Source organism: Ciconia boyciana, chromosome 3 (genome assembly GCF_034638445.1).
Source record: "Ciconia boyciana chromosome 3, ASM3463844v1, whole genome shotgun sequence".
Classification (NCBI taxonomy): domain Eukaryota; kingdom Metazoa; phylum Chordata; class Aves; order Ciconiiformes; family Ciconiidae; genus Ciconia; species Ciconia boyciana.
The window spans coordinates 52,983,271-53,008,179 of record NC_132936.1 but is presented as its reverse complement, the minus strand read 5'-3'; the positions used below and the strand labels follow the sequence as shown (position 1 = coordinate 53,008,179).

General features: G+C 37.0%; 1 protein-coding gene across 6 annotated transcripts in view; it reads left to right on the top strand.

Moving 5' to 3' along the window:
- Positions 1–24,909, top strand: part of REV3L (REV3 like, DNA directed polymerase zeta catalytic subunit) — a 129,925-nt gene that overhangs the window by 95,833 nt on the left and 9,183 nt on the right. For 5 of the 6 annotated variants that reach the window (XM_072855691.1, XM_072855690.1, XM_072855692.1 and 2 more), the window contains 10 exons: positions 654–765; positions 10,178–10,293; positions 15,286–15,404; positions 16,005–16,123; positions 17,142–17,283; positions 20,276–20,520; positions 21,548–21,656; positions 22,533–22,739; positions 23,398–23,507; positions 24,570–24,684. In XM_072855691.1, the coding sequence (XP_072711792.1) occupies positions 654–765; positions 10,178–10,293; positions 15,286–15,404; positions 16,005–16,123; positions 17,142–17,283; positions 20,276–20,520; positions 21,548–21,656; positions 22,533–22,739; positions 23,398–23,507; positions 24,570–24,684 (1,394 nt within the window). Of the gene's footprint in view, positions 1–653; positions 766–10,177; positions 10,294–15,285; positions 15,405–16,004; positions 16,124–17,141; positions 17,284–20,275; positions 20,521–21,547; positions 21,657–22,532; positions 22,740–23,397; positions 23,508–24,569; positions 24,685–24,909 lie in introns of those variants that run through there. The other variant, XM_072855695.1, reaches the window with a different exon arrangement.

Sequence of the window (24,909 nt, the reverse complement as noted above, 5' to 3'; positions counted from 1 at the left end):
ATTCATTTATAGAGGTTTTTTTATACGGAAGGCAAATGCTGAGTTCCTGCATGTGTACGAATTTAGCTATTGTTCACACATTATCAGTGTAGACACTCTTAATGTGCAGTAAGTGAGCAGTTGCTCGTGGTTTTCCATATCTATTAGTAACTTAGCAGTGTTTTTTAAGAAGTGTACCAGAAAAAGAGCTATGCTATGTTATGTAGCATTTTCATTCTTCAAAGCATTTTGCAAAGCACTACTCTAAGCTAGCAAATAAAATAAATATTTTGCATGAAAACACTGTGTGAGCTGTCATATGGTCCTTTAATATTTCTTATTAAAAAATAATTTTCTAATAGCTGGACTCTTGTACATGTAAAATGGTGAAATTTTTCTTGAATCAAATTTATTTATATCTGAGAATTTGTGCAAGATTATCACTATGGTAGAGTTTTACAAAGTGAAAAGAACAAACTTTTCCACCCAAGAGGAACAAAATAAGTCCATGGAATGAATTGTGGTGATAATAATTAGTGTTAAAGATAAAAATAGGTTGTATTCCATACTTCTTTTCAGTTGTATGTTTTATTCTAAAGCAATATTGTTGACTGAAGTCATGGAATTCCTTCGAAATTGTAATTTTTTTTTTTTTTTTTTACTTTATTTTCTAGGGAACAGAGACCAAGCCCCCTTGCTCACAAGATCTGGAGTTACAGGACTAGAAGTCAGTTACGCTACTGATGAAAGAACTCTTTTCCAGGAAGTAGTGAATATTGTAAAAAGGTAGCATATCTGTACGTTCTGCTTTTATTTTTCAGGCTTGGTACAGCAGATTTAGTTCCTTCAGCCCTTGCCAGTCTCACAAATACTGATTTTTTTTGTTGTTGTTGTTTCCCTCGAAGGCTTATTTCTAGAGTGGACAAGCATGATGGTCTTTCGAATAAAAATACTTTTTGCTTTTCCTTTTCTCTGACAGCAAGAACATTCAGATCCTCTTAAGCAGCTGAGTTACAGTCTTGAAACTAATCAGCCATATAAGTAATCTTCTTTAACATACAACCTTTCCTGTTAATCCCAGAATTCATTACACATCTCTCTCTGAAACTCTCAGAATAGTAGATATTAACAGTGCTGAGAGCTGTAGAAAACCCCTCAGATGGGAAGAAATTTTTATAGGGACTGTGAGGCAAGACAGAAAAAAACTTACATGGTACTGAAACTGCTATGGACAGATTAAAATAACTGGTAGTTGAAAAATCAGTCTCCTTCATTAGTTTTGTCTTCTCTGAATGGAAATCCCCTGCTCCATCAGACTTGGAAAACTGCTGGTTTTCCCCATCTCCACCAAGGCTGGGAAGCCTTTTTGGTAGCCCTCTCGGCTGGTGAGTAGGTGGAACTGCAGACGTCTCTCCAGGCCCTACTGACAGAGGTGCAAAGCTGTAAAATTGCAAGGAAAAATAAACAGATTTAAACTATGAGTCACCCTGCTGGAATAGAGGCACAACAAAAAAATGTGTACTAGGCAGAGTACATTTGCAATTCTTTCTCTCTCCAACCAGAAAACCTCTGATGAGAAAGACATTGACCAACCCCATGAAGCCAGAATACAAAAAGAGTTGCTGAATGCAACCAACACAGGGTGGGTCCTGGCAGAGCAGCAGATCCCTGTTCAGAGAAGACAAAATTCAGGTAAGGAACATAATTTTATTTTTCTCTTTCTTGGAAATCTAGTGCTCCATCAAACTTAGGAAAATTACTGAGAATGAGAAGCTGCCAATAAATGAAGAACTCTCCATCAGTTGTGTGGAAGTTTAAAAAGTGACAGTACATAAAGAGTATGAGAGAGAGAACTCAGCAGTTAGAATATATATATTTATTGCTGAAGAACAGAAGAAGTCTACATCTGTACATATTGAAGGCATTACAGAATGAAAAAAGCATGCAATTTTTGTAATACTTCAAGGTGGAATGTACCAATCACCAGGTTGCTGACTGAGAAATCTCTTCTTAAGAGATCCTCTCTTTCAACACTGCTAGCATGCCTTTTTGACTCAAACTTTATCTTCAAAGATTGGGTTAGTTAGCTTGTATTCCTGGAAGATAAAAGATTAGATCTACTAATGGAGAGGCAGACTGCTGTCATCGTCTTAGTCTACTTCCCTCCTAAGGGATCAGACTTCTGCTGAACTCTCAACAAGTATGTTTTTAAAACTTGGACCACATCTACAGTTTGCAGCTCTTTTCCCCCTTTATTTTATGTAGCCTAGGTGAAAGAGAATAAGAAATTTTGCTGGAGTAAATGTTTTCTACTTCTTAAGCACAAAAAAAGTGTCTAGGCCCAGAGTATCTTTAACTGAAGGAAAAAGTATGGTAAAACTACTTGATTAAAAAGTAGTGGACTGCAAAAATCTTCCTCAATGGGAACTGAACAAGCAAGCAGCTTTAATGAAAACTTTCAGCATCAGGAATTATTTTTAAAACAATCTTCTGTTGCTGTTTTTAGTGTTATTTTTTCCAGCACAAGCTGGGTACTCTAGTTGTTCTGGTAGGTGCACTTAATAGTAGGTCTGATAGGTTAGAGAAAGAAAACAATCAGGTCATGTTTAAGAAGCATTACCAGTTGGGGTTCATGGAGAAAAACTCAAAATCACCTTAATTTATCAGCAGAGGACCATATCACTATCTTATATACTGTTGTATGCATCAAGCTAGAGGATAATAGGTTCTTGTGACCAAATAGCATGCCCAGCATGACTGCAGCTTGCTTTTGGTTCATCTTCTTGGCCTCTTTGAGTGTTGGAGGGAAGGGTGGAAGAGTGAAATTCCAGATTCCTGGCACAGTGAATGATGGAATATCTATTCAGTCTCGATTGTCAATACCAGGAGCAGACTTTATCAGCTTGTTAGTGCACTGAACCAACTGTACCTCAGCTGTGGGAGGAATTGGCTTATGCAGTCCAGCTGAAGGATTCCTGTTCCCATTTCTAGTCATTCTCTTATTAGTCGTTGGCCTAATTCTTGCACTTATTTCATGTAGGTGCAATTGTGGAACGTACTCATTTGTTTCAAGTTCCAGCCTTCTGCTTCTCTGTTTAGGCCTTTTGTTTTTATTCTATTTTGGTTACTGAAAATAAGAAATGGTTGATTCTGTCACTTCTTGTCAATAGGTGTAAACTCTGGAAGAGCACAGTAGAGAATTCTTGACCACTGTTCCCAGCACACATATGAGGGAAAGGTGATTCCTGGGAAATGTATCACTTCCTGCAATACTCTTAGCTCATCAGTCTCCCTTTCCATCAGAAATCTGCAAGCATTTTGTCTTTGAACAAATGACCCCGACTATCTATGCAAATAGTCTTTGTAATGTGCTGGTTGATATTGAGGGACACAGGTGCTCAAGCAAAAAATGATAAATTAGTGAGGTTTTAATGCTTGCTGGTGTTTTATTCTTGGGTTGCACTACTAGCCTTTTGTCACTGAAGAGTGTTTCCCAAATCTAACCTTTTATAGCAGAGCTGAAGTTACTTTGTTACATGTTCACTGAAGATGAGTATTGCTCCAGAAAGTTCACTGGAATTGATAAGCTGAAGTTGGATTCAGTTATACCTTCACTGTGAAGTAGTTCAGCGTGTGCTAGATCTGAATAACCACAGTAGGATTAACATGGGTTTCCACCTAGACATCCGTAAAGTAAATACCAGGTTTAATGTTCTTCTGTGAAATTAGTAGATGTTTTCTCTGATTAACTCAGGGCAGTTGGCAAATGAAATAAGTCATCTTGAGGTCTGTAGACCCGAAGGAGACCTGGTTGTTTCTCTGGAATCATGATCTGTGATTTCATCTATGCTGAAAACTAGCAGATTTGTCCAAATATTGAGGGGAATAAGCACCTTTATTTCTAGGAGATTATTACTGAGAGTGATTCAGCTGTGAAATGGGAGTACTTACAAGTGTGAGTACCAAAATCTATGTAGACAGCTAAAAGAAAGCACATCATTGTAAAGGGAATTTGAGAATTCTCTTTAATTCTAAAAGGTGTTGTAATACTGAGTTGCTTGAGGGTTGAGAGGCAGGAAACAGTTTGAAAGGAAAAGCCATAGAGGTGAGTTTGGAGGAGGCAGGGAAGAATAAACAACATGGATTTGCAACAAAGAAAAGCATAAAGTGGTTCTTGGTACCCTGACGACCGTCATAGTGTTTGAGAGGAAGCTTCACCTACGTAGGTCCAATTTTCCCTCCTTTGGTAAGCTGTCCTCTGGCTGTAAACAAAAAAATAGGACTTAAGCTCAAAACTGGCATAAAGCAGCTGAGAAACAACCTTCTTCCCATCCTGTGCAGCCAGTGTGGATGATCTACAAGCACAGGGAGCCAAGTTGTAGGCTCTTTGGAGTTGCCGTAGGGGAGATTAATTTTTTTTTTCTTGAAATGGAGCCTGTACCTATATTGCTGTCCTGAAGGATTCTGTCATGCTGCCTGAGCAGCCTTCTTGAATAGACCTTCTCTTTATCTTAAGGTGTCAGCTGCAATGAGTTGGGAGAAAAATTGGAAGAATCTGTCTGCTTGAAAAAGTAAAACAGAACCACCTCTCTGTCTGAATGTAAAGGCAGAAAAAAGAGTAAACACATTCACATAGCTCCATAAACCAGTCAGTACAAAACACAGGAAAGCGGCTGTTTGAGGAGGAGGAGGAAGGGAATGCTACAAGAATGTTTGTCTTGGAGATTTAAAAAAATGTGGGAAAACTAGAGATGTCCGAGCCTGATGGAGCAGTGGATTCCCATGAAAGAGAAATTAAATGTCTGGGCCTCTCCTACACTTTTAAGGCAGATTGTGCCACTCTTCTGTAAGTGCAGATACTACCAGATAGCAGAAAAGGGCTGGTCCTGCAGGCATGAGAGGAGCAAAATTTGGGGAATTCATGTGGGAATGCACAGTCCCCATGTCTGTGACATGCAGAGGATATGGAAACAGGATGGGCTTGAAAAAAAGTAGTAGATTCACTGCTACTTGAGACTCACCAGCCACCCACAGCTCTGTCCCCATAGAACTAGTTTCTGATAAAAGTACAAAAACAGAGTATAAAGTTGTAAGATTTTTCTTAGAGATTTTGGGGATAAAACATTTGTAAATTAATTAGTTGTTAATACTTAACATTTAAATATTTTGTATAATGTTTTTCTTGTAAAGTATGATGCTAACCAATTTTTTTGTATTGGATACAATGCATTCTATTTGTTCTTCTGTAAATGCTCTAGCAATGTTTTCTTTTTAAAATAGGGATGTGTTAATCTAACCTTCTTTTCCCAGGCCAGTATCATCTTCTGTGGCGTTTTCCTGTAGAAATCTTTCCTTAATGTCTTGTATCAACTTCATGGATTTTTATTGTCCAAAGCAAACTGGAAAAATGTTTTCAGAGATTTCAGTTACGTATTTGAGTCACCAAGTATTCTGCTGCCATGCACAGTTACTGCTTTTGTCTGTATAGGTCTGGCCTAATTTTTTTCCCCCCTTTTTCTCTTCATTTTAGCTGGAAGAAAAATAGCAGTCAGGAAAACCAGACACATAATAGAAGGGAAGGCATAACTGGGAGCTTTAGTATTCATTCACGAAATTATCAAATGAGAAAGAGGAAGAGATGGCATAACAGCATATATGACTTAGCTAGAAAGGAAAATAATCGCATTTCTTCTCTCTGCAGCATGTATGAGTTGAATGCTAATGCTGTCATCTTTAAATCCTGCCAGTATAAATGCTGCTTTTCATCTTTGCAGAGAGACTGGCAACAGCATGCAAAGCAGTATCAGTGCCCATCCTTTTAACAAAAGAGCACTATGTTGGCAGGCACACCTCTTAACTCCTGTCGTGCTAGTCCTAGCCAGCAGCTTTCAAATATCAGTATTACAACTTACTAGTTTCTTGCAGGTGTAAAAGCTGGTCTCATTACAATTTCTTTTAATAAAACAGCTTGAACTGATGATGAAGACCAACTGGATAGTATACTGTAAAAATTGTGAGAAGGGAGGATGAAAAATATAAAACTTGTCCTCTCCTCTCCTTAGCTCACAGCCTATCGTCTTTGTAGTACCACATGAAAAGGGGAGAGAGAAGGCGAGAGAGTGACAGGCTTCAGTTGAGCTCACATCAGCTAAACCTTGGGTTTACCTGTTCATTTTCCCATTTGGAATAATGTCATCTTTTAGCTCCAGGCATCTCTTCTTTTCCAATAGCAAAAAGAATACCACAGGAGGTCTCAACAAATGACGCAGTGGTCCATTGGCACAGCTGGTACATGGGATTGGGCTGCAGGAGAGGGCGCTTCTGCTGCATAAATTGAGATGGAGTTGATTAGTAAGGAAATAAGAAGCAAGAAACAGCAACGCCTCATGTTAGGGCAAGAAATCTGATAGGTCTGTTAAACCTGTTGCATAAGGTAGACCTTATGCGTACTGTAGTGCAGGAGTTTGGGGTCCCAAGTGTTGTTCAGTAGGAAGGAGTTCTACTTGAATTTAATCTTACTTTGTTTTTTACTTCAAAGATAATTCAGAGATACACTTAACCAAAAATTATTTTGATTGTAAAGTTAAGGAAATACCTAAGCATCCATAAATTTGTTAATACTAATTATATTCCTTTGTGCATATACATTGTGAATGCATACAAATATACATACAAAATACATATATGTGTAACTTACTGCAGTATCTGAGCAACTCAGTTGCTGGTAGTGTGTTTACCGTTTTTCATGCTTTCAGAAGGATACCACTTGGATCCAAGTTTTAAATATGGGAAACTGAGACTAAGGGACTATGTTTACAGGGAATTTACACTAAGGTTTGGATTCACCATTTACTAGCTACTCTACCTTGATTTTCCATGTAGATAGCTTTGTTTGAGAGACATTTGACTGAAACTTAGAAATTTGTATTTCATTGTCAGTGTCTAAGTAGCTACCCTCATCACCGTGTATGTTAAACAGAAAGAACAGGATCTCATTCTGCAACAGGTGGCTAAAATATAAATATAAGGAGTAGTTCACCCAAAGAGGCCTTTTTTCTTCAATGACAATAAAGAGACCAGCTTAGAAAACTTGAGATGCCAAAATGAGTTGAAATTAGACCCTCCCCTTAATGAATGTGCAGCATCTAGTTGGAAAGAAAAAGCAGAGTAAGTAATGCACTGTAAAGTGATACCCTGTGACTCAGTAATGTGTCATTATAGGCAATCCCTAATGGCCTGTACAAGCAAGACTGAGTTCAAAACTATCACAGACTTTTAAAAATCCTATTAGTGAGAAACTTTCCAATCTACATGTGAATTTACATAAAACTATGTTAAAGTATGTAATATTTAAGTTAGATACAACTTATTTATATAAGAAAATGCATGTATCTGAAAACATAAACTAAAGTGGTTTTATGTCTTGTTCTATAAAACATCTTCCCATCTGAAGGATACTAGAGAAACAATTCTTGAGATTATATGCAGATGGTTTACAGAGGTCATTTTATTCATTAGCTTAAAAGAGAATAGTAAGATTAACTCAAGAATTGATGAAATGTTGTATTCAGTTGCAATACTAATAGGGGTATTTGCAGTAGTAACGTAATAGCCCACTAAAATTTGGTTAAGTAGGAAGTGAGGGAGGTAATGCACTACTTGGGCAAGGAAAAACCCAAAGCAACTGTCCTTCATCACAGGTGGTAGCTGCTACTATAGTTATGGCAACTTGCTGCTTCCAAACAGTATGCTTGTTTCTGTTCAGAACAGGCTTAAAAGAGCAAGCAAATTCCTGGCATAATGAATACTGTTTTATGTACCACATAAGCAGTTCTTCACAAGTTTCTCATTCACATTTGCATCTATCATGGAACCCATCTGCATAACGTCTTGCCCTGCATAAAATCTACAAGTATTTTCCATTTTGAATTATGTGAAAGCAGTTTTCAAATACAAACGTAAATTACTACTTCCTTCATTTTAAATAATCAGTAGTGTTTTGCAATATGCTATGACTAGGATAGTTTAGCTGCAAGAATTAATGTGAAAATATCTTAATTTTTTTAACATTTATTCTATGATGGTATAAACCATTACATAATTCCTTTTTATTTCAAAGCTTAGATGGAGCTATTCATAATTTTGGAACCTCAATTGGCAATCATTCTATGTCGCACGGAGCAGCAAGTGGTCATAACTCATTTTGACGCTGATTGTGTTGCTGGAAGGAGCTGCAGGCTAGCTTCATTCATTGGTCCATAAATTGTTCCGAGTGGCTTTGGGTTTGTACCACTGGTAGAATAGGCTTCCAAAATGAGTGAATTTACTACTTCCACTCCTGATGATCATTTCCTGTCTTCAAAAACAAAGAATCATTCATTTGACATAAACAGCAGATGGCAAAATACCCCCTAAATGCAAAGTGCTAGTTCTTTTACTTTCTCTAGAATGCTAGAAATCAAAACCTTACTTTAGAATCTTCTGCTTTAGCCAAAAATTGTATCAAAACCATTCCTTCACAGGTAGAAGTAGGTAGTAAAAGGGATTTTTGCAACTTTTGCTGGCTGGTACAAAAGGCCCAAATTGTAATAGAGAGATAGCCATGCTAAGTAAGAAGATTCAAATACTTTTCCCTTTATTTTTCACAAAAAGTTAGTGTCTGTGGCAGAAGTGTGGAGGAGCTTTTTTCTGGAACTATTCTCAGAGTAGTTAGTTACTTCAACGTAATTTGTCATCTGCCTTTGGCTGGGACACACAAGCAAGGAAGATGCTTTCACGATGAAGTCTGAAGCTTCATTTGTAATGTCTGTGATACAACTTTAACTTAGGATTCAGGGAAAGGATATTCTCCTATATCCAACAGTCAGAAAATGTTGGCATTTTTTGATGCGTTTAAGGATGCAGAAAGTACAGAGATCCTGTTCATAAGCCAAGGCCCCTGCCTACTTCTCCCGTAAACTAAGGTCTACAAGCCTGCATCCTGTTGTGGGGTTGGGCATAGACTGTGGTACAGGACCCTCAGCCTATTGTCCAGTCCTCTACCTCCTGACAGCTGCCCTTTTGTCATTCAGTTGTATTGAATGCTGCCTGCTGGAACTCAAAACCCCTTGACTGAGCTGCATTGAAAGAAGCAGCTATTCTTCACAGTGAGGCTTCCTTTCTTTTTTTACTATAGAAATAAGAGATATCTGATGTTACTTTGGCCAGTGGCTTTCTGCCCAGCCCAAGAAAATCATTCTTGGGCTCTTCAGCAAGTGACCAGATCATGACTTCTGGTTTTAATAGTGCCTACTCAAAAGGTAGGTGATACAGGCTCCTCCGAGCTAACTCCTACCTGTGCTTTGACTTTAAAGCCACCTCGTTTGTCCTTCTGTCGAGTCAACTCTTCTCTGAGCCTGACTGGAAGATGGGCAGTGACTGTGTCAGAAGACAATTCTGACTTTTCTTTTTGTCATACCTGAGCCAGTCAAATTTTCCATCTGGCATGAGACACAGCATAAAATGAGTTTTTCTTGTGTATCTTATAGGAAGAAGGTTATCTTAAAGGAAGAGGTATTTAAATAGGACTGGTAGATGTGGTTGCTTTTCTCCATGTTTCAGTTTTGACAGCTCTCACTCAACTGCAAATTGTAACTTTCCCAATAAAGAGTCACCATTTAGGACTAGAAGTGTCCTCTGATTATTATAAGCTACACTGCAGTGTGTGTGATGCATTGTTATTTGCAAAACATTTGTTACAACATTCAAGTAGCCTAGTAGCAAATTCTGTTCTATTTCATAAAGGAAAATAGTACAACAAAGTTTGAGGACAGGACTATATTTCATTGCTGGTAGCTAGGTTTCAGTTTATGCTTAATACAGCCTGATTGCATCGATAAAACCTGATTAGACCTAGATTTTGTTCTTTACTTGTAAAGACTGAAATAATAGAAGTATGAAACCCACCACACACACCCCAAAAAAAACCAAACAAACAAAAAAAAAACTTCTAAAAACTTTCAGTTGAATGTTATTGAAAATCCTAAAGTTTTAAATATTGTCTCCTAGTCCAGATGCTACTTTCATAGATACCCATTGTGGCCGCTTCTTTTTTTAAACTCAACATGATTAGAATGAAATCCTGTTTATACTCTGTTCATGGAGAATATTTTCTTAAATAATATGAAGCTTATTTTCCCTTTTCCCCCCCCCTCTCTAGATATGACCCAGACATTTTGTTAGGCTATGAAGTCCAGATGCATTCCTGGGGTTATCTCTTACAGAGGGCTGCTGCACTAAATGTTGATTTATGCCAGATGATTTCTCGTGTGCCAGGTAAGTTATTTTATAGGGTTTCAGTTCAGTTCCAATAGAAACAAGTTGAAATCTATGAATAAATTAAAAAAATAAATGCTGAGTATTTCTTCAGATGGACCTCTTTTTTTGTTGTTGCTGTTGTGTTGTTATAGGTATAATCACACACACACAAAAAGAGAAATACCAATGAGATTCTGGTTTTCAGCGTTTTCTGAATGTTTAAATTCCTTGTGTATTCCACTTCTGGGTGTGTCCTGTATCTATGAGCCTAGACTCATTTTCAGTAGTCATGTGTGTTAAGTTTTCAGTTCTTGAAGGTGCTTCTGCTACCAAACTTTCTCTTGCTTCTGCTTGACTTCGGTCGTATGTATATGTCATACAGGGTACCTACCATAATCATTATTCATGGTTTCTCTGGCTGGGATACGAGGACATAAAGATGCTCCTGAGCAGCACTCATCCTGGTCAGCAGTTCTGTAATAAAATCCTTACTTTCAATAGCCATTCTTGTACTGTGGGCAAATTTTTACTGGCCCAAGTGCTGATGCTTTCCTCCAACATTCAGAAGAAGATCTGTTTGGGGTTGTTTTCCTGAAAACCTGAGGAAAGTTATCCAGGAGAGTGGTAAACCTAGTGTCTATACTTAGCCAATCAACAGAAGCTATCATTCTGGAGAGTGCAGTTAGTAAACAGCTAAATAAATGTGTTGCACCTGAAAAGAGTCAAGATAACTTTGTAAAATTAAAAACTGTCTCCAAAATTTGTTGTAGCTCTTTGCAGTCATCAAGAAGGTGTGGATGGGGGAGATATGATTTTAAAAATCAAAACAATTGAAAAGGCTGCTTTTGTCAGGGCTCTTCCCAAAGATCTGTACAGAAACTAAATAGCAATGAAGTAAGAAGTGCTTTCCTGTGATTGTCCTATTAAAAACTTGATCCTGTTACTCTGTAATGGTTGAAAAAGCAAATAAAATGTTAGGAGTTATGGAGCAAGTAAAATACAAAACAATGAATGTAAATGTAAAAATCTGTAGTGTGCTCGCACCTCAGATACTGCGGTTCTAGCCTCTTTATAACCTTTCCCCCATCAAAATGGATATAGGAGGACTGGTAAAGGTGAGAAGGGCAATCCAAATGTGTCTAGTAAGTTAGGATTCCAGGAGAGACAAAACTGGATAAGGAAGGTAAAAGCCTGTGAAATCTTGAGGGATATAAAGGGAAATATGGATTGGTTGTTCATGATCTTTTCCAATGCAAGAACCAGAAATCATCAAATGAAGCTAGCAAATGGCAGCTACAGAATAGGAGTTGATTTTTCACCCCTGGGTTGTTGAACTGTTGAGTTCCTTGCCACAAGATAGTACAAATACTTAAAGTGTATGTTGCTTTAAGAGGAAATAAATTATTGGAAGAAAAATCCATTGGGAACTATTATATCTGTGAAAATAATGTCTGGCCCAGGAAGCTGCAAATGGTTAGAAGCTGGGAGAGTTCTAGAGAGATTATCAATAGCTGCTTCCCCTGTTCTTGAAGCATCTGCTTTTGGGTACTTGACAGAATATGATACTGGGCTAGTTGCGTCTTTAGGCTTACCCAGCATAGCAATAGCATCTTTTATGGTGGCATCCTGTGTGCCTGGCCAGGAGAACATGATGTTTTACAAGAGCTACATTCAGATGCTCCTTCCTTGAGGTTTGAATATTTGTGCACTCTTTTGATGCCTTCAAAATCTTTTGATGCTTTTGATACCTGTGACCTGTTTAGAAAAGGTCTGAGTTAGAGACCTCCCAGGGACAAGAAAACATAAGAACAAATTTGCATCTTCAGTTGAAAGTTGTTGGCACTGGACCTTGGTGAATTTTTAAATACTTAATATATGAAAACAGGAACACATGACAGTTTAAATATGACTTGGCCATCAAAGATCACCAGTTTCCTTCTTCAGCACAAAGGTCTCAAATTTGTTCTTCAGGAATAATAACTGATTGCATGAACCTTGTTATTAAATTCCCCTGATGGCTTAAACTGAGATCATACACTGGTTGCAATAATAATGCCTCTGGGTACAGTCTTCAGAGGTATTGAAGGATGTTCAGAGAAACATCCTTCAATGATGTTTGATCAATTGAAGGATGTTCAGAGAAACTTTTGACCCCTTACACTTCAAGATTTGCAATGTCTTTGGTAAGAGGAATGGTAAGTATTGCAGTCAAAGGTTTCTTAAACCTCCAAAGATCACCGGTTTACTGCTCTACTGTAGAAGTACGGCTGAACAATCTCTTCAGTTTGAGACAGGTAACTAATGTGTCTCTGCTTTTGTTCTCAAAGGCTGAGTCACAGCTCTTGTCTTGCAGGACAGCTGTGTCTGCACTGTAGTTTGTGCAGAATCAACAGTTACATCAGCAACGCTTTCGATTACTACCCGTCTTCATGACATAAGCTGTTGTTCAAGTTACTGAAATTGGGATACACATGAAGAGTTCCTCAAAGAAGACAGGTTACTTCTCTGGGAACTGTATGGTTCTTAATGGTGATGTCCCTATGTATTTCATGGTCAGGTTTCCTTCCCTACAACTATGAAGTCCCACACAACATGGGTTCAGTTCTAGTGAAGGAAACTGGGGTTGTAGCCCTTAACATCTTTGGACATAAAGTTTGAGTGGGCATGCGGGACATAGGCATGATCTCCACAGCACTGGTATTCGTAGTACAGGTGTTCTTGTGCCAGGTGGTAGATGCACACCCAGAAGTGGAATACATAACACTTAAAATGGTTCTAAGAACTAGTGTTATTGTAAGGTAAGTAATTATTCTTTTTTGACTGAACTGCAGGGGAAAGATAAGGAAATGTTCACACTGATTAGCTCCTCCCAAAAATGTCATGCCATAAGTGTGGGCTTGCATGCATGACCATAAACGTACAAGTGGTGTGTTCTCTGTTGCTTTGTGGCCTCCTTGTCCATGGTTTTGACCCCATCTATGTTCCTCCTGCGTTTCCAACCCCTATGCTTTATATTTCCCTCCCTTCTTCACATGCTGTATTTTCAGAACAGGAAGTGCTCCTTCAAGCAGTATGCTCCTCTTTTCTCCTATTGAAATAAAGATGGAAGGTACTTTTCCTTCCCTTTCCTGTGATTTCAACTTAACAAAAAGAAAGCTGGACTTCTCTCTGGTTTTGCTTTATTGGCTGAGTCTGGTGCTGCCTCTGCCATTTACAAGTGAACTATTCATAAGTCATTAGGACACACCACAAGAGAAGTGAGTACTGTGCCTGTGCGTAGTGGCATTTTTTGTGTGTGCACTGTAGCCTCCTGTTTCCTCCTTTGCATCACAGCTCAAAGTTAGGGAGTGGGTAACAGAGGATGAGAGGAGACTTCTTTTTATTTCATCTCACGCAACTGAAAGATAGTAAAAATGTCCAGTTCTGAACTTAAGAAACATAGGGAATCTCCTAAACAAGTCAAAAGAGAACTAGAATGACACTGCAGAAAGTAGAACTAACTGATAGTTTCTGCTTCCAATAAAAAAAAAATTGAGGAGGGGAAAATACAAGTTCCTCACTTTCTCAGGAGATCCAGCATGTGGAAATGAAGAAAGGCAGAAGAAAAAACATTGCTGCTTGTGGGGCTTTTTTTCCATCCAAACATGAAAAGATAAATTGCTATTTTTCCTCCTTAAAAATGTGAAACAATAAGGAGGTTAAAAACTTGGTATGCATTTCGATAAAGTGTATGAAAGGTCTGCTAAATTTTGTCAAGGCTCTGTGATTTATTGATAAGGTCAATAAATGACAAATAGGTTTTCTTAACCATATTTTGATTGATATGATACACATTTGAAAGATCAACATGCAAAGTTAGTCTGTATTATGTTGTTTCACAGCAGTTCTGCAAAATTTCAGGCAATTTTTACTTCTGTCTTCAAGGGTAATGTGCTTCATGGCTGTCTGAGGAACCAATTGCTCAGTTCTGATCATTATTGCAAAGCATTGTGTATCCACACTTCTGTACGCGCTGTCCAAGATGTTCTGCTTTTTATTAGTAGGGTACTGTACAGGGATATCTGATAAATGAGTAGTGGCCGAGTACACAATCAACAGTTGAAAAATGGGTATGGATTTAGAATTGTGGGAAAATTGCCTCAAAGTGCTTTCTCTTCCATTAAATTAATAAGAAAGAACAAGAAGACTGGAGGATCAAATAATACAGTGTGTTTTCATATTGAATTTTAACCTGTGTTGTACATTTTAAAAAACATCTATGTAAACTCAGGAAAGAATACCAAAACTGTAGCCTTAGGTTGACTGAAAAAAGACAGTTTCAAGAAACGTATACCAAAAAGACTGTCTTCTCTTATGTTGTGGTATTTGAAAGCATGAAAAAAACCAAGGATGGCAAAAGAGGATATCTTTCCTGTACTGTAGTCACCACTGTCTTACAGAAAGATTCAGTGTTACTTCTGCCTCTGCATTTGTTCCTTCCTATTTCATTCTCTCCATTTGTGCTATCCAGAACTCATGTCTACCTGCTCCCACTGCGGTGGGTTTGCTTTTACTGTATGAAAGGTGCTGAGTTTTCTCTCCCATGACTGTGTAAGATCATTACAAGTAAAGCCTTGAGTTATAAACTCTTTAGGGCAGAAATCACATGGTGGTGGTGTGTTGTTTTTTTTTTTTGTGCACTAATGTGCGTGCAGCTAGCTTTCAAGTAACATTCAGCATTGCTTAACCAATATATTTGCTATGGAGAATATTTTGCCATGGACACCATTTCAATGAAACCAAAGTAAGAGTTATCTTCAGAGGGATGTGCAAGAGCAGAAAAAATGGAGGGGGGAGGGGGTGTATTTAGAGATTGTGTGGAAGACTGGTAAATAAATAATCTTGTGCAATCAGGAACAGTCTTTATGAATTCCTATTTTTCTAGAGAGCTCAAATTGGAAGAGGGATAGCTTGATCTGGTCTTGACTGTCCTAGAACTTGTCTAAATATGTTCTCTTTTAATGTCTTTAGATGAAAAGAAAGAGAACAGATTTGCAGCTGAGCTGGATGAATATGGATCGGATACAATGAGTGAAATAAATATTGTTGGGCGAATCATCTTAAATATTTGGAGAATGATGAGAAATGAGGTAAGGTTTTTTAAAAGGTTAATGTATTGACTTACTGGGGATTTTTAAGTATTGTAGACTTTGAAGATTTCATGTAACTTATGTAACTTTTTGTTCTTTATTTGTACACCTTTTCAAACAGAGCAGTCTGCCACTTTGTAAGAATGGATTTTGCATATCACTAAAATGTAAAATACTGAAGCCCTTATCTTTCAGTAATGTTTCTTAATGATACTCCTTTTCACTTCTTTGTGGGTTTTGAGAACAACTTACCTGTTTTAGCAATTTGTGTAGTATGGTGCTTTTACTAAATTAAGTACTTGAACTTATTTTAAGCTGTCAGACTTACTCATTGTTTTGCTGTTTATGACCTTACATTTAAAACTCAAATGGTTCAGTTTTTACAAATATTGTTCTGACCAAATTCAGACCTGATTTTTGTGATCTACTTAATTCCGCATACTCTTTTCAATTGATGAGGGATATTGTTTCCTGACTTGTAAATAGTTAGGGACCTCTAAGTAGAATTGTTTACCTTTTTAACAAAGAGTATTAATAAAAAGTTAATAAATTTAGTTGAAAGACATCATGCATGTTAACATGTCCTCTGTGTTTTTCTAGGTGAATCTAATGAATTACACTTTTGAAAACGTGGGCTTTCACGTTCTTCATCAACGTTTTCCTTTATTTACTTTCCGAGTTCTGTCTGATTGGTTTGATAATAAGGCAGACGTCTACAGGTAATGATCTATGAATCCATTTTGTTTGTTCTTTTTAAGGCCAGATTCTTGATGTTGGATAGGTATAAGCTAAAGTCAGCATAGGAAGAAATAATCAATTTAGCTCAGGTACTAGCACAGTCTGTATGCAGCAACGTGAGCTTATTTACTCTGCTGTTCTGCTGTGTTCTGTTGTGTAGTTATGCCCTCAATATTTCATCTTCCTGTATTTTTTCTGTTTAAAGTACACAAAAACAAACTTGCAGTTACAGTTTCAACATATCTGAATAGATGTACTATTTTGAAGTTCTGTAAGGTCTTTATTTTGTATATGCTATTCATCAGAAGGACTTTTAATGAACTATCAGGTTTCTGTTTTACTTCACAGTGCATGTCAGCCAAGCTAGGCTTAAAAATAGTACAAAACAGTGTGCAAGACATTAAGACAGTAACTATAGCTGCTTAAAAATACCTTTATATGACACGTATCACACTGGGTTTCACTATTCCTTGGAGTGATTTGGTATTGTGTGATATGAACAATTCATAAAACTGAGTACTGATCTGAGCGTCACTTGTGACATACATATAATTTCTGTAAAAGTTAAATACTTTTCAGCAAGGTGGAAATTTGGTTTAGTGCTGAAATTATAAATTTATGTTCAACTGAGACAGGTATTCTTAATACAGAAGGATGTTTCCACAAAAGCCCACTTATACGGGTTGAAAAAACCCATATAAACAGATGAAGATAAACTCAAGTTTCTGTTTCAGTAATCCTTTAGGGCAGTAAGGAAAACAGGATAGTATGTCAATGAGATATGCCTTAACAGTAGTTTGCTGTAACACATTCTGTGTATATCTTTAGAATACGTAAGTGTATGTTTATGTGCGCCATGTTTTTGAAAGAACCATATGAAAATGTCCTAGGGGAAATTTTATTTGCTGGTTTGTAACAAGCTATCATAAAAATAGGTTTTTCTTAGTAGAAAGAGCAGCATTCTCCTGATTGTTTATAATGAGGTATTCACTTTCACAGATGGAAAATGGTTGATCATTATGTTAGCCGGGTGCGTGGGAATCTCCAGTTGTTAGACAAACTGGATTTGATTGACAGAACAAGTGAAATGGCAAGACTTTTTGGCATTCAGTTCTTACATGTATTAACAAGAGGCTCCCAGGTAAGATTTAGTTTTCCTTACGCTTCACAAAAGCTAAATAGTCTTTACAAAATGTTTTAGTTCTTCAGTATCTTTTCAGTCAGTATATGTATTTTCATAAGGTCACAGAAGACTGTTTTGCGTAACATGAAATTGAAACGTAAAGAAAGGCAATTCAAAAGCAGTAATAATGAATTGAATGGTTAGTCTCAGAGATTAAAACTAGCTGTTAAAAATAGAGTGCCCCGAATGTAATCACGCCAGTGAGTCTCTTCTATTGACTTTGGGAGCACTAAGTTTTCCCTTTGAGTTGGTATTTTTCACACTTAGATGAGTCTGAAAATGAATGTTTTTTAAAACATTAAGAAATATAATTGAGCATGTTTTAGAAAGATGAGATTATTTTCTTCTAGGGCAGACAAAGCTGCATCAAATATGTTCTAAGTGACATTTCCTGTGAAGCAGACCTCTTGGTGAGATTTGATGATAACACAAGAAGGGCTCTGGTTTTATTAAGTACATGTGTCATGCAAGATGTGTGTGGTTCTGTTATTTTGATACTAGCATCAGAGGGAAAGGGAGCAAGGCAGAGTGAGATTTACACTACTCTTTCTTTGAGACCCCAGCACTCTCTAGTAATACCAAAAGCTTTCCTTGCCCAGGTTCTGAGTGACTAGACTAACTAGACTGTTTTTGTTGCTTCACGTGAGCCCTGAACAGCACCTGAAACGAGACACAACTACTCTCTCTCACATGTGTCTGCTCTTCTGTTGTCATCTTCTTTCCTACCATAATTATTCTTCCTACCATCTTTCTGCTTTCTGTTTTAATAGACATGTAGCAGAGCTGACCAGGATTGATTATTTTGCCAGCTTCTGTAGACAAAAAGGCAACTTAAAAACTAATGTCCTAAGCAGTCCATCATTGTCTTAAGCCAGCCTGAAACAGGAGTGTCTAAAGCTGCTGTTCCTTAACAATTAAACCCAATTTAAAAATGTTGCTACCTTTTTTCCTTTGACTGCAGTTGCCTGTGTCATCTCTTGACCCAGTGCAGGTTCTTGTCAGTCTTGCTGGTACTGCTGCTATATTTCTGGGGGGGCAGCAGCAGCAGCAGAACCATGGTGGCATTCAATAGGTATTTGCTAGTTTAGCTCCCTGATCTGGTTTACCGTGGTATCGGAAACGTAACACTGTTGGAGCAAGGGAAGAGAAATGCACAGTTAGGGACAGGGAGGGTGGGACTGGCATACTGCCAACGTAGATATGCTTAAACTGTCATGATTGCAGCCTACAAATACTGTTCTGCCTGTCTTTTTCTCAAATGGCTATGAGTGGGAGTGAGCAACAGAAACATGCTGCATTTTCTATCTTGACTGTTCTTTTCTCTTTCCTTCTGTGCATGTATGTTTTGTTTCCATTGAAACTTTCTAGATCACAGAAATGGCAGTTGCAATAATTCCCAGTCACCTCAAATAATTTTTTTTCACCCAGAAGAATCATCACTATCTTTTATGAAGATATTCCTTTTCTCCTTAACTGAAAAAGATATTAAAATGGAATAGTACTAAGAACAGATTTCAGATTTTTTTAAGTTATTTTTGCCATATTTTTGTCTCTCTTTTTAAGTTTTATGAGACCTTTTTTAAAGGTGATTTTTTTCTTTATTAAGCTATTTTGAATATTCCATAGTAGACTAAACAAATCTAACAGGAGATGGTCATAGGCATACGGATTATTAGTCAGATGATTGAAGAATTTGCTGAAAACTGGGGGGGGGGGAAGAAACTAGCTCTTGCCAGATCCAGTCCCTGACCACCTCATCACACATCTGAGGTCATCACTGGACACAAATTAGTGCTCAATTAGTGCAGGGCAGCAGCAGCAGCTCATGCTGCTGCAAAACTACACTTTCAAACCCCAACCTGTCTGTAAGGTGCCTGTCTTGTTAAAGCCATTGGTTCTGTAAGTTCATTTATAACATCAAAGTTAGATTATACCTAACCCATTCAGTGCAATGATTGAATGTGTAGTGCATCAGGCAGAGGGCTTTTGAATAGTGAGTTAGTTGCTTACAAAGCACAGGATCTTAGGATTATATAGGATTGTTCTTTGATACTTTGGGATTTTTAGTCCTTTGCCACCCATGTATGTAGCTTTCAGGTTTTTTGTGGTGTTTTTTTTTAATTGTGAATGGACACAGTGAATACCTGGCTACTAGTGCTTTTAAAGCCTTACTAAAGCATTGAGTAATACATAAATAAATTGGGCTGGTTTTTTTTCCTCATGTTGCTACCTCCACATATGACATTTTGTTACGTCTTGAACAAGGTGAAAGTTCTTAAACTTTTTATTATTTTATGCTTCCTGTACTACTTGTGGCATCATCAGGGAGAATGTATGATACCCAGTGCAAAGCAGCAGACTTTTGAAATGGGCTGACTTAGATTCTTTCCTTGCTTTTCTTGCTGCCAAGTACATTCTAGTTACCTCTCATGGTCAAAAGCTGGGAGGCACAATTATCAACTTTTACAATTTGCATGTCATTTCTCTGTTTTCCTAAATGTTGAAATAAAATTGCTGTGCAGATTCCTATGGAAAATGGTCATCAACTGCATATTGTACTTTGTTTTCTTCAATGTTCCACAAGCCTAACAAAATACAGTCTAGCAAATGCTCATTCACTGACTGTAGCATGGCCGTCCATATATATTGTTGCAGCCTGTTGGACATTTGTTTTTTTAACCTGAGCTGGACGTTTATTTTTTCCATAGATAAAAATTAGAAGTAGTTGATTTTCAATGATTAGGGCTAAATGGTGAGGAAACATGTGGAAAAGTTCCACTATATGTGATAGAAAATATACATTAAAAGTAAGAATATGGCTAGCTATTTTGGAAAACTAGTTGTCGGTACTTCAAATTCAGAAAACTTAAGTGCGCATTTACAGCTTTAATACACCCATATTTATTCTGCATTTTTGAAATTATAATGGTTATATCCAACTGTTTTGCAGTATCGTGTGGAGTCTATGATGCTGCGTATTGCAAAGCCAATGAATTATATTCCTGTGACACCCAGTATCCAGCAGCGAGCTCAAATGAAAGCTCTGCAATGCGTTCCCTTAATCATGGAGCCGGAATCCCGCTTCTACAGCAATGCTGTTCTTGTATTAGATTTCCAGTCGTTATATCCTTCCATCGTGATAGCATACAACTACTGTTTTTCAACCTGCCTGGGACATGTTGAAAACTTAGGAAAGTAAGTCGTTACTCTCTTCTCACAAACTTTGATTCCTTAGAGACTTGAGCATCTTTTCTAAGGTACTGAGAACCTTTGGTTGTCATTGGAAACAATGGGCATGTATGAATAGCACCATTTTCTGTTACACAATAGAGATGATAAAGATCTACTGTGTGAGTGTGTGCGTGTGCGTATACACACACACACACATATATGTATACACATCAATATGTATTTTTAATTAAATAGAGAATTAGACTCCGTTCTGTTTAAAAAAAAAAAAAATAAATTAACTCTGTATGTGCATGTGTGTACACCTGTTCCATTATTGTGGTGATGCTAGTTTTTAATATTGCTTCAGAGTAAGTTAAAATGTTATATAAATCCACTACCTATTTTCAAAACTGAACTAGTATTATTCGGCTGTATGTTAAATAAATTGTTGTTCTCTTTTAACAGTTGTAGTTCTCCCTGGTCTTAACTATTCAAAATGAAAAGATACAATGAGTTATTCTGTGTAGCATCTCTTACTGAGCTTAACAGTAATTCTGTGAATTGGAAAAAAGAATTTAATTGCTCATTACAATTACCTCTATAAAACAATATTTGGAAGAATGGGAAGATGCATGTGATGATTGCTAGGTATCACCATCAGGTTTTCAAGTTTCTGATTTGAAATTCTGAATTTGTAGGAAGAAAATATATGCAATGTGTTACTTGGTAAACATGCATGGTTTCCATAGGGGATTACAGTATGAGTACATGCCTCCACTTACTCAGCATTTTGAAATAATGCATTAACACAGAACAGAATTGATAAATTATGGATGTGTTGGAATTTAGCCATTTATTACTACTTTATTCCTAGAGCCTTTTTCATGTAGCTAAGAAATTTTAAATGATAGTATGTTTGTTTATACCTGAGATTATAATTGTGATTCTATCTTTGCTGGCATCATCAGCATTTTAATGTGAGTTGATGCTTTTGCTTGATCAGGCTGTAAATGAATTAATTGTCTTCATATTTAATTTTTCTCTTTATTAGATATGATGCATTCAAATTTGGCTGTACATCTCTCAGAGTACCTCCTGACTTACTTTACCAGATTAGGCATGATATCACAGTGTCACCCAGCGGAGTAGCTTTTGTCAAGGTAATTATATTAGTGCTCTGTGACAGGCATTTTCACTTCCTGTTGGCTGACTAGCTTAAGATCAAATTGATATTGTAGTTTATATTTTGCTGCATTAAGAGCAGACAGAAGGGGGGAAATTCAGTCTCTCATTTCCCAATGTTTTTTGGTATTTGTCAGAGTGCTGAACTTCTGGCAGTTCAGGAAATAAAATGTCATCTTTATGCTTTCAGTTATACTGAAGGCTTATTTCATCTATAATTAAACTGTATTTTACTTGTGCAGTTTGGGGATCAAACAGTAATTATCTGTGTGTAATGCTTCATTCTTCTCCTGCCTGTATAGCAGAATGATTGCCTAGAAAAAGAGTCATGGTTCGGGAGATGAAACTCCCTGATTTCTTTCTATTGTTCTCATTTTATATTATGTGTGCTGCTAGCTGACTTGTAATGAATTAATAAATACGGCCTGGAGCTCTTACAAATAATTAGCCAATCACCAGCATGCATATATTTAATGTAAACCACAAACTTTACTTAAAGAATATTTGCAGAATTTTCAAAAGATAATATTCCTTTAACATTTAACATTTTGAGAATTAACAGTTAAATATTCAAGTCCCATTTTAGTTAATAAGGTTATCTAAACACTGCATTAGCAGGGCTGATGAAAACAAAGAACAAAAAGCTATTTACACTGCCCTTAAGAGCTTTGCCTGTATTTTAGGTTGCTTGTAATATTTGTGGGAAGAGCCAAACTGTTGGTGCCTAGGGCATCTTGCTAATTAATTTGTCTTCTTAACAGTGATTATCTAACAGTTCTGGGTTTTGCTTTTGCTCCTAACTGTTTAGGCTGGGCTTTTTAACATAATTTTTTTCTTTGTTCCCTTTATGGCAGCCTTCAGTAAGAAAGGGTGTGCTGCCAAGAATGCTAGAAGAAATCTTGAAGACTAGGATAATGGTGAAACAGTCAATGAAGGCTTACAAGCATGACAAGGCTATAACTCGAATGCTCGAAGCTCGTCAGCTGGGTCTTAAATATATAGCTAATTTTACATTTGGTTATACTGCTGCTAATTTTTCTGGAAGAATGCCATGCACTGAGGTAAGGGTTGCAGATGAAAATGCAGAAAAACTGGGAAAGACACTATTAATAAAGTATAGTCAGATAACACAGTATTATTATTTGAAACATATTTAATCTGAATACCTTCATAAAAGCTGTTTTTATTTGTAGTACTGAAAATCAGCAACTTCGGATTTGTGATCCTTTTTTTTTTTAAAAAAAAAAAGTCTTATTTTTCTTCTTCCCATAAAAGACCATTTGGAGATGGCATTTCTGTAGAACTCTCTCCAAAAGTAGATTGGATTACAGTTCTAATAGTGGAAAAAAAATAAAACATTGTAGCTGTTTATAGTTTTCATAAAAGGAATCAGCAGAATCCAAAAACTAGAGAAAATTATCCTAAGCGATCTTGTGTTGCTCCTTACACTTTTAATATGCCTAAAGAAGTTTAAACCAAATTTTCCTTTATTTTAATTCTTAATAATTTTTGATCACTCTTCATTTAATTCTTGCTATTTTGGGGTAATGTAAGCAACCTTTTTATTTATTATATGCATTTAAACCATGAAATAAAATATATTGTCTCAATACAGTAATTTTCATAAACAGATCAGGCAAGGTTAGACTATGTTTACCAAGAGCTAGTATTGAGTTTACCAGTAGAATAAAGATTTTCAATTTATCTTTAACTTTGCAGGTTGGGGATAGCATTGTCCACAAAGCCAGAGAAACATTGGAGCGTGCTATAAAACTGGTGAACGATACAAAAAAATGGGGTGCTCACGTTGTGTATGGTGATACTGACAGGTAATTAATGGTCTGCTTCTTACAGTGTTTTAAAATCATAATAGTTCTTCATAGATACACTTTTATTTTGTCTCAACAAGGGGAATTTATGATACTGAAAAGAGTATTTGGACCCTCTTTGGGATGTTGCTTACTGTCTTGCAGAATATGCAAAGTAAATAATACTTTTTTTCTTGGAGTTTCTTTTAGGACTCTTAAGAAAGCACTTTGAGGGTTTCCTTTTTTTTTTTTTGAAAATTATGTGGAACAGAAAGAGGAGGGAAACACTTTTTCAGATGTGAATTAATATAAGTCTTAAGTATCAAATGAGTATTTTTGTGCCTGTTTCTGATGCCATTTTTATTTTGAAAAATAGAGTATTTATAATATAGTAGGCATTGCACGTTGATACTTAGAGGAAGGCACTATTTTAAGCTTCAAAAGTGGATACAATTCAGAAGCAGCCACCAGAGCATACACAGCTATGATTAGGCTGCATGAAATACATCATATAAATATCTCCCCTTTCTCAGTCAATCTTTCATCTAAATAATAGCTGTGTCCTAGGCACATCCATCTCTGGTGCTAGACTTGGATAATTTTTCAGCCATGGGACACAAAGCTTGTCTTGCTGTCCTTCCTTAATAACTTGTGAATGCAATGACTGATTTCAGCCAGATTTTATGAAAGACTTGGAATTTCAAAGATACTAAATTCATAGTAGCTTCACCAAAAAATAATTGTTGGAGAAAGGAAGTAAAATCCTATTGCTGCCCATAGTGGGGAAAAAAGGGCGTACCCAGAGCTCTTTGCAGTTCTCTCCTGGGAACTCAAGTTTTGCAGTGCCTGGGAGCAGTCACACTCCCTGCCTCACCAGAGAGTCACAGTGTTCATCGTGCCTTTGGCACTCCTGATCTCATACTGAACACTGAAGTTTCTCAGGTTTTTGGCTTTTCTAGCTGAGGGAAGGGAACAGAATTGATAACAACAACCCTGCCTTGCCACCAGGAAACTATAGCTTATAAGTTTCAGGAAATATGTTGAACAGATTTGTGCTTATTTCCTATGTGTGATTTCTCGTAGCATGTTTGTACTCTTGAAAGGAGCCACGAAGGAGCAGTCTTTTAAGATTGGTCAAGAAATTGCTGAAGCTGTAACAGCAACAAACCCCAAACCTGTTAAACTGAAGTTTGAAAAGGTAAAAGGAAAATACTTTGCTTCAAGTGTGTTGGGTGAAAACATTGTTATCCTAAAAAAAAAAAAAAGTGAAGATAAAATATTTTTCTGGACACTAACATAGCATAAGGATACACAACAGTTGTGTGCTGTACTGTTTCTGCAGGTGTATTGCAAGCTCCTTAATGCCTCAGGGACCTTGTCAGGGGAGCACTGCAGCATGAACAACAAAAAGAAATATTCCTAC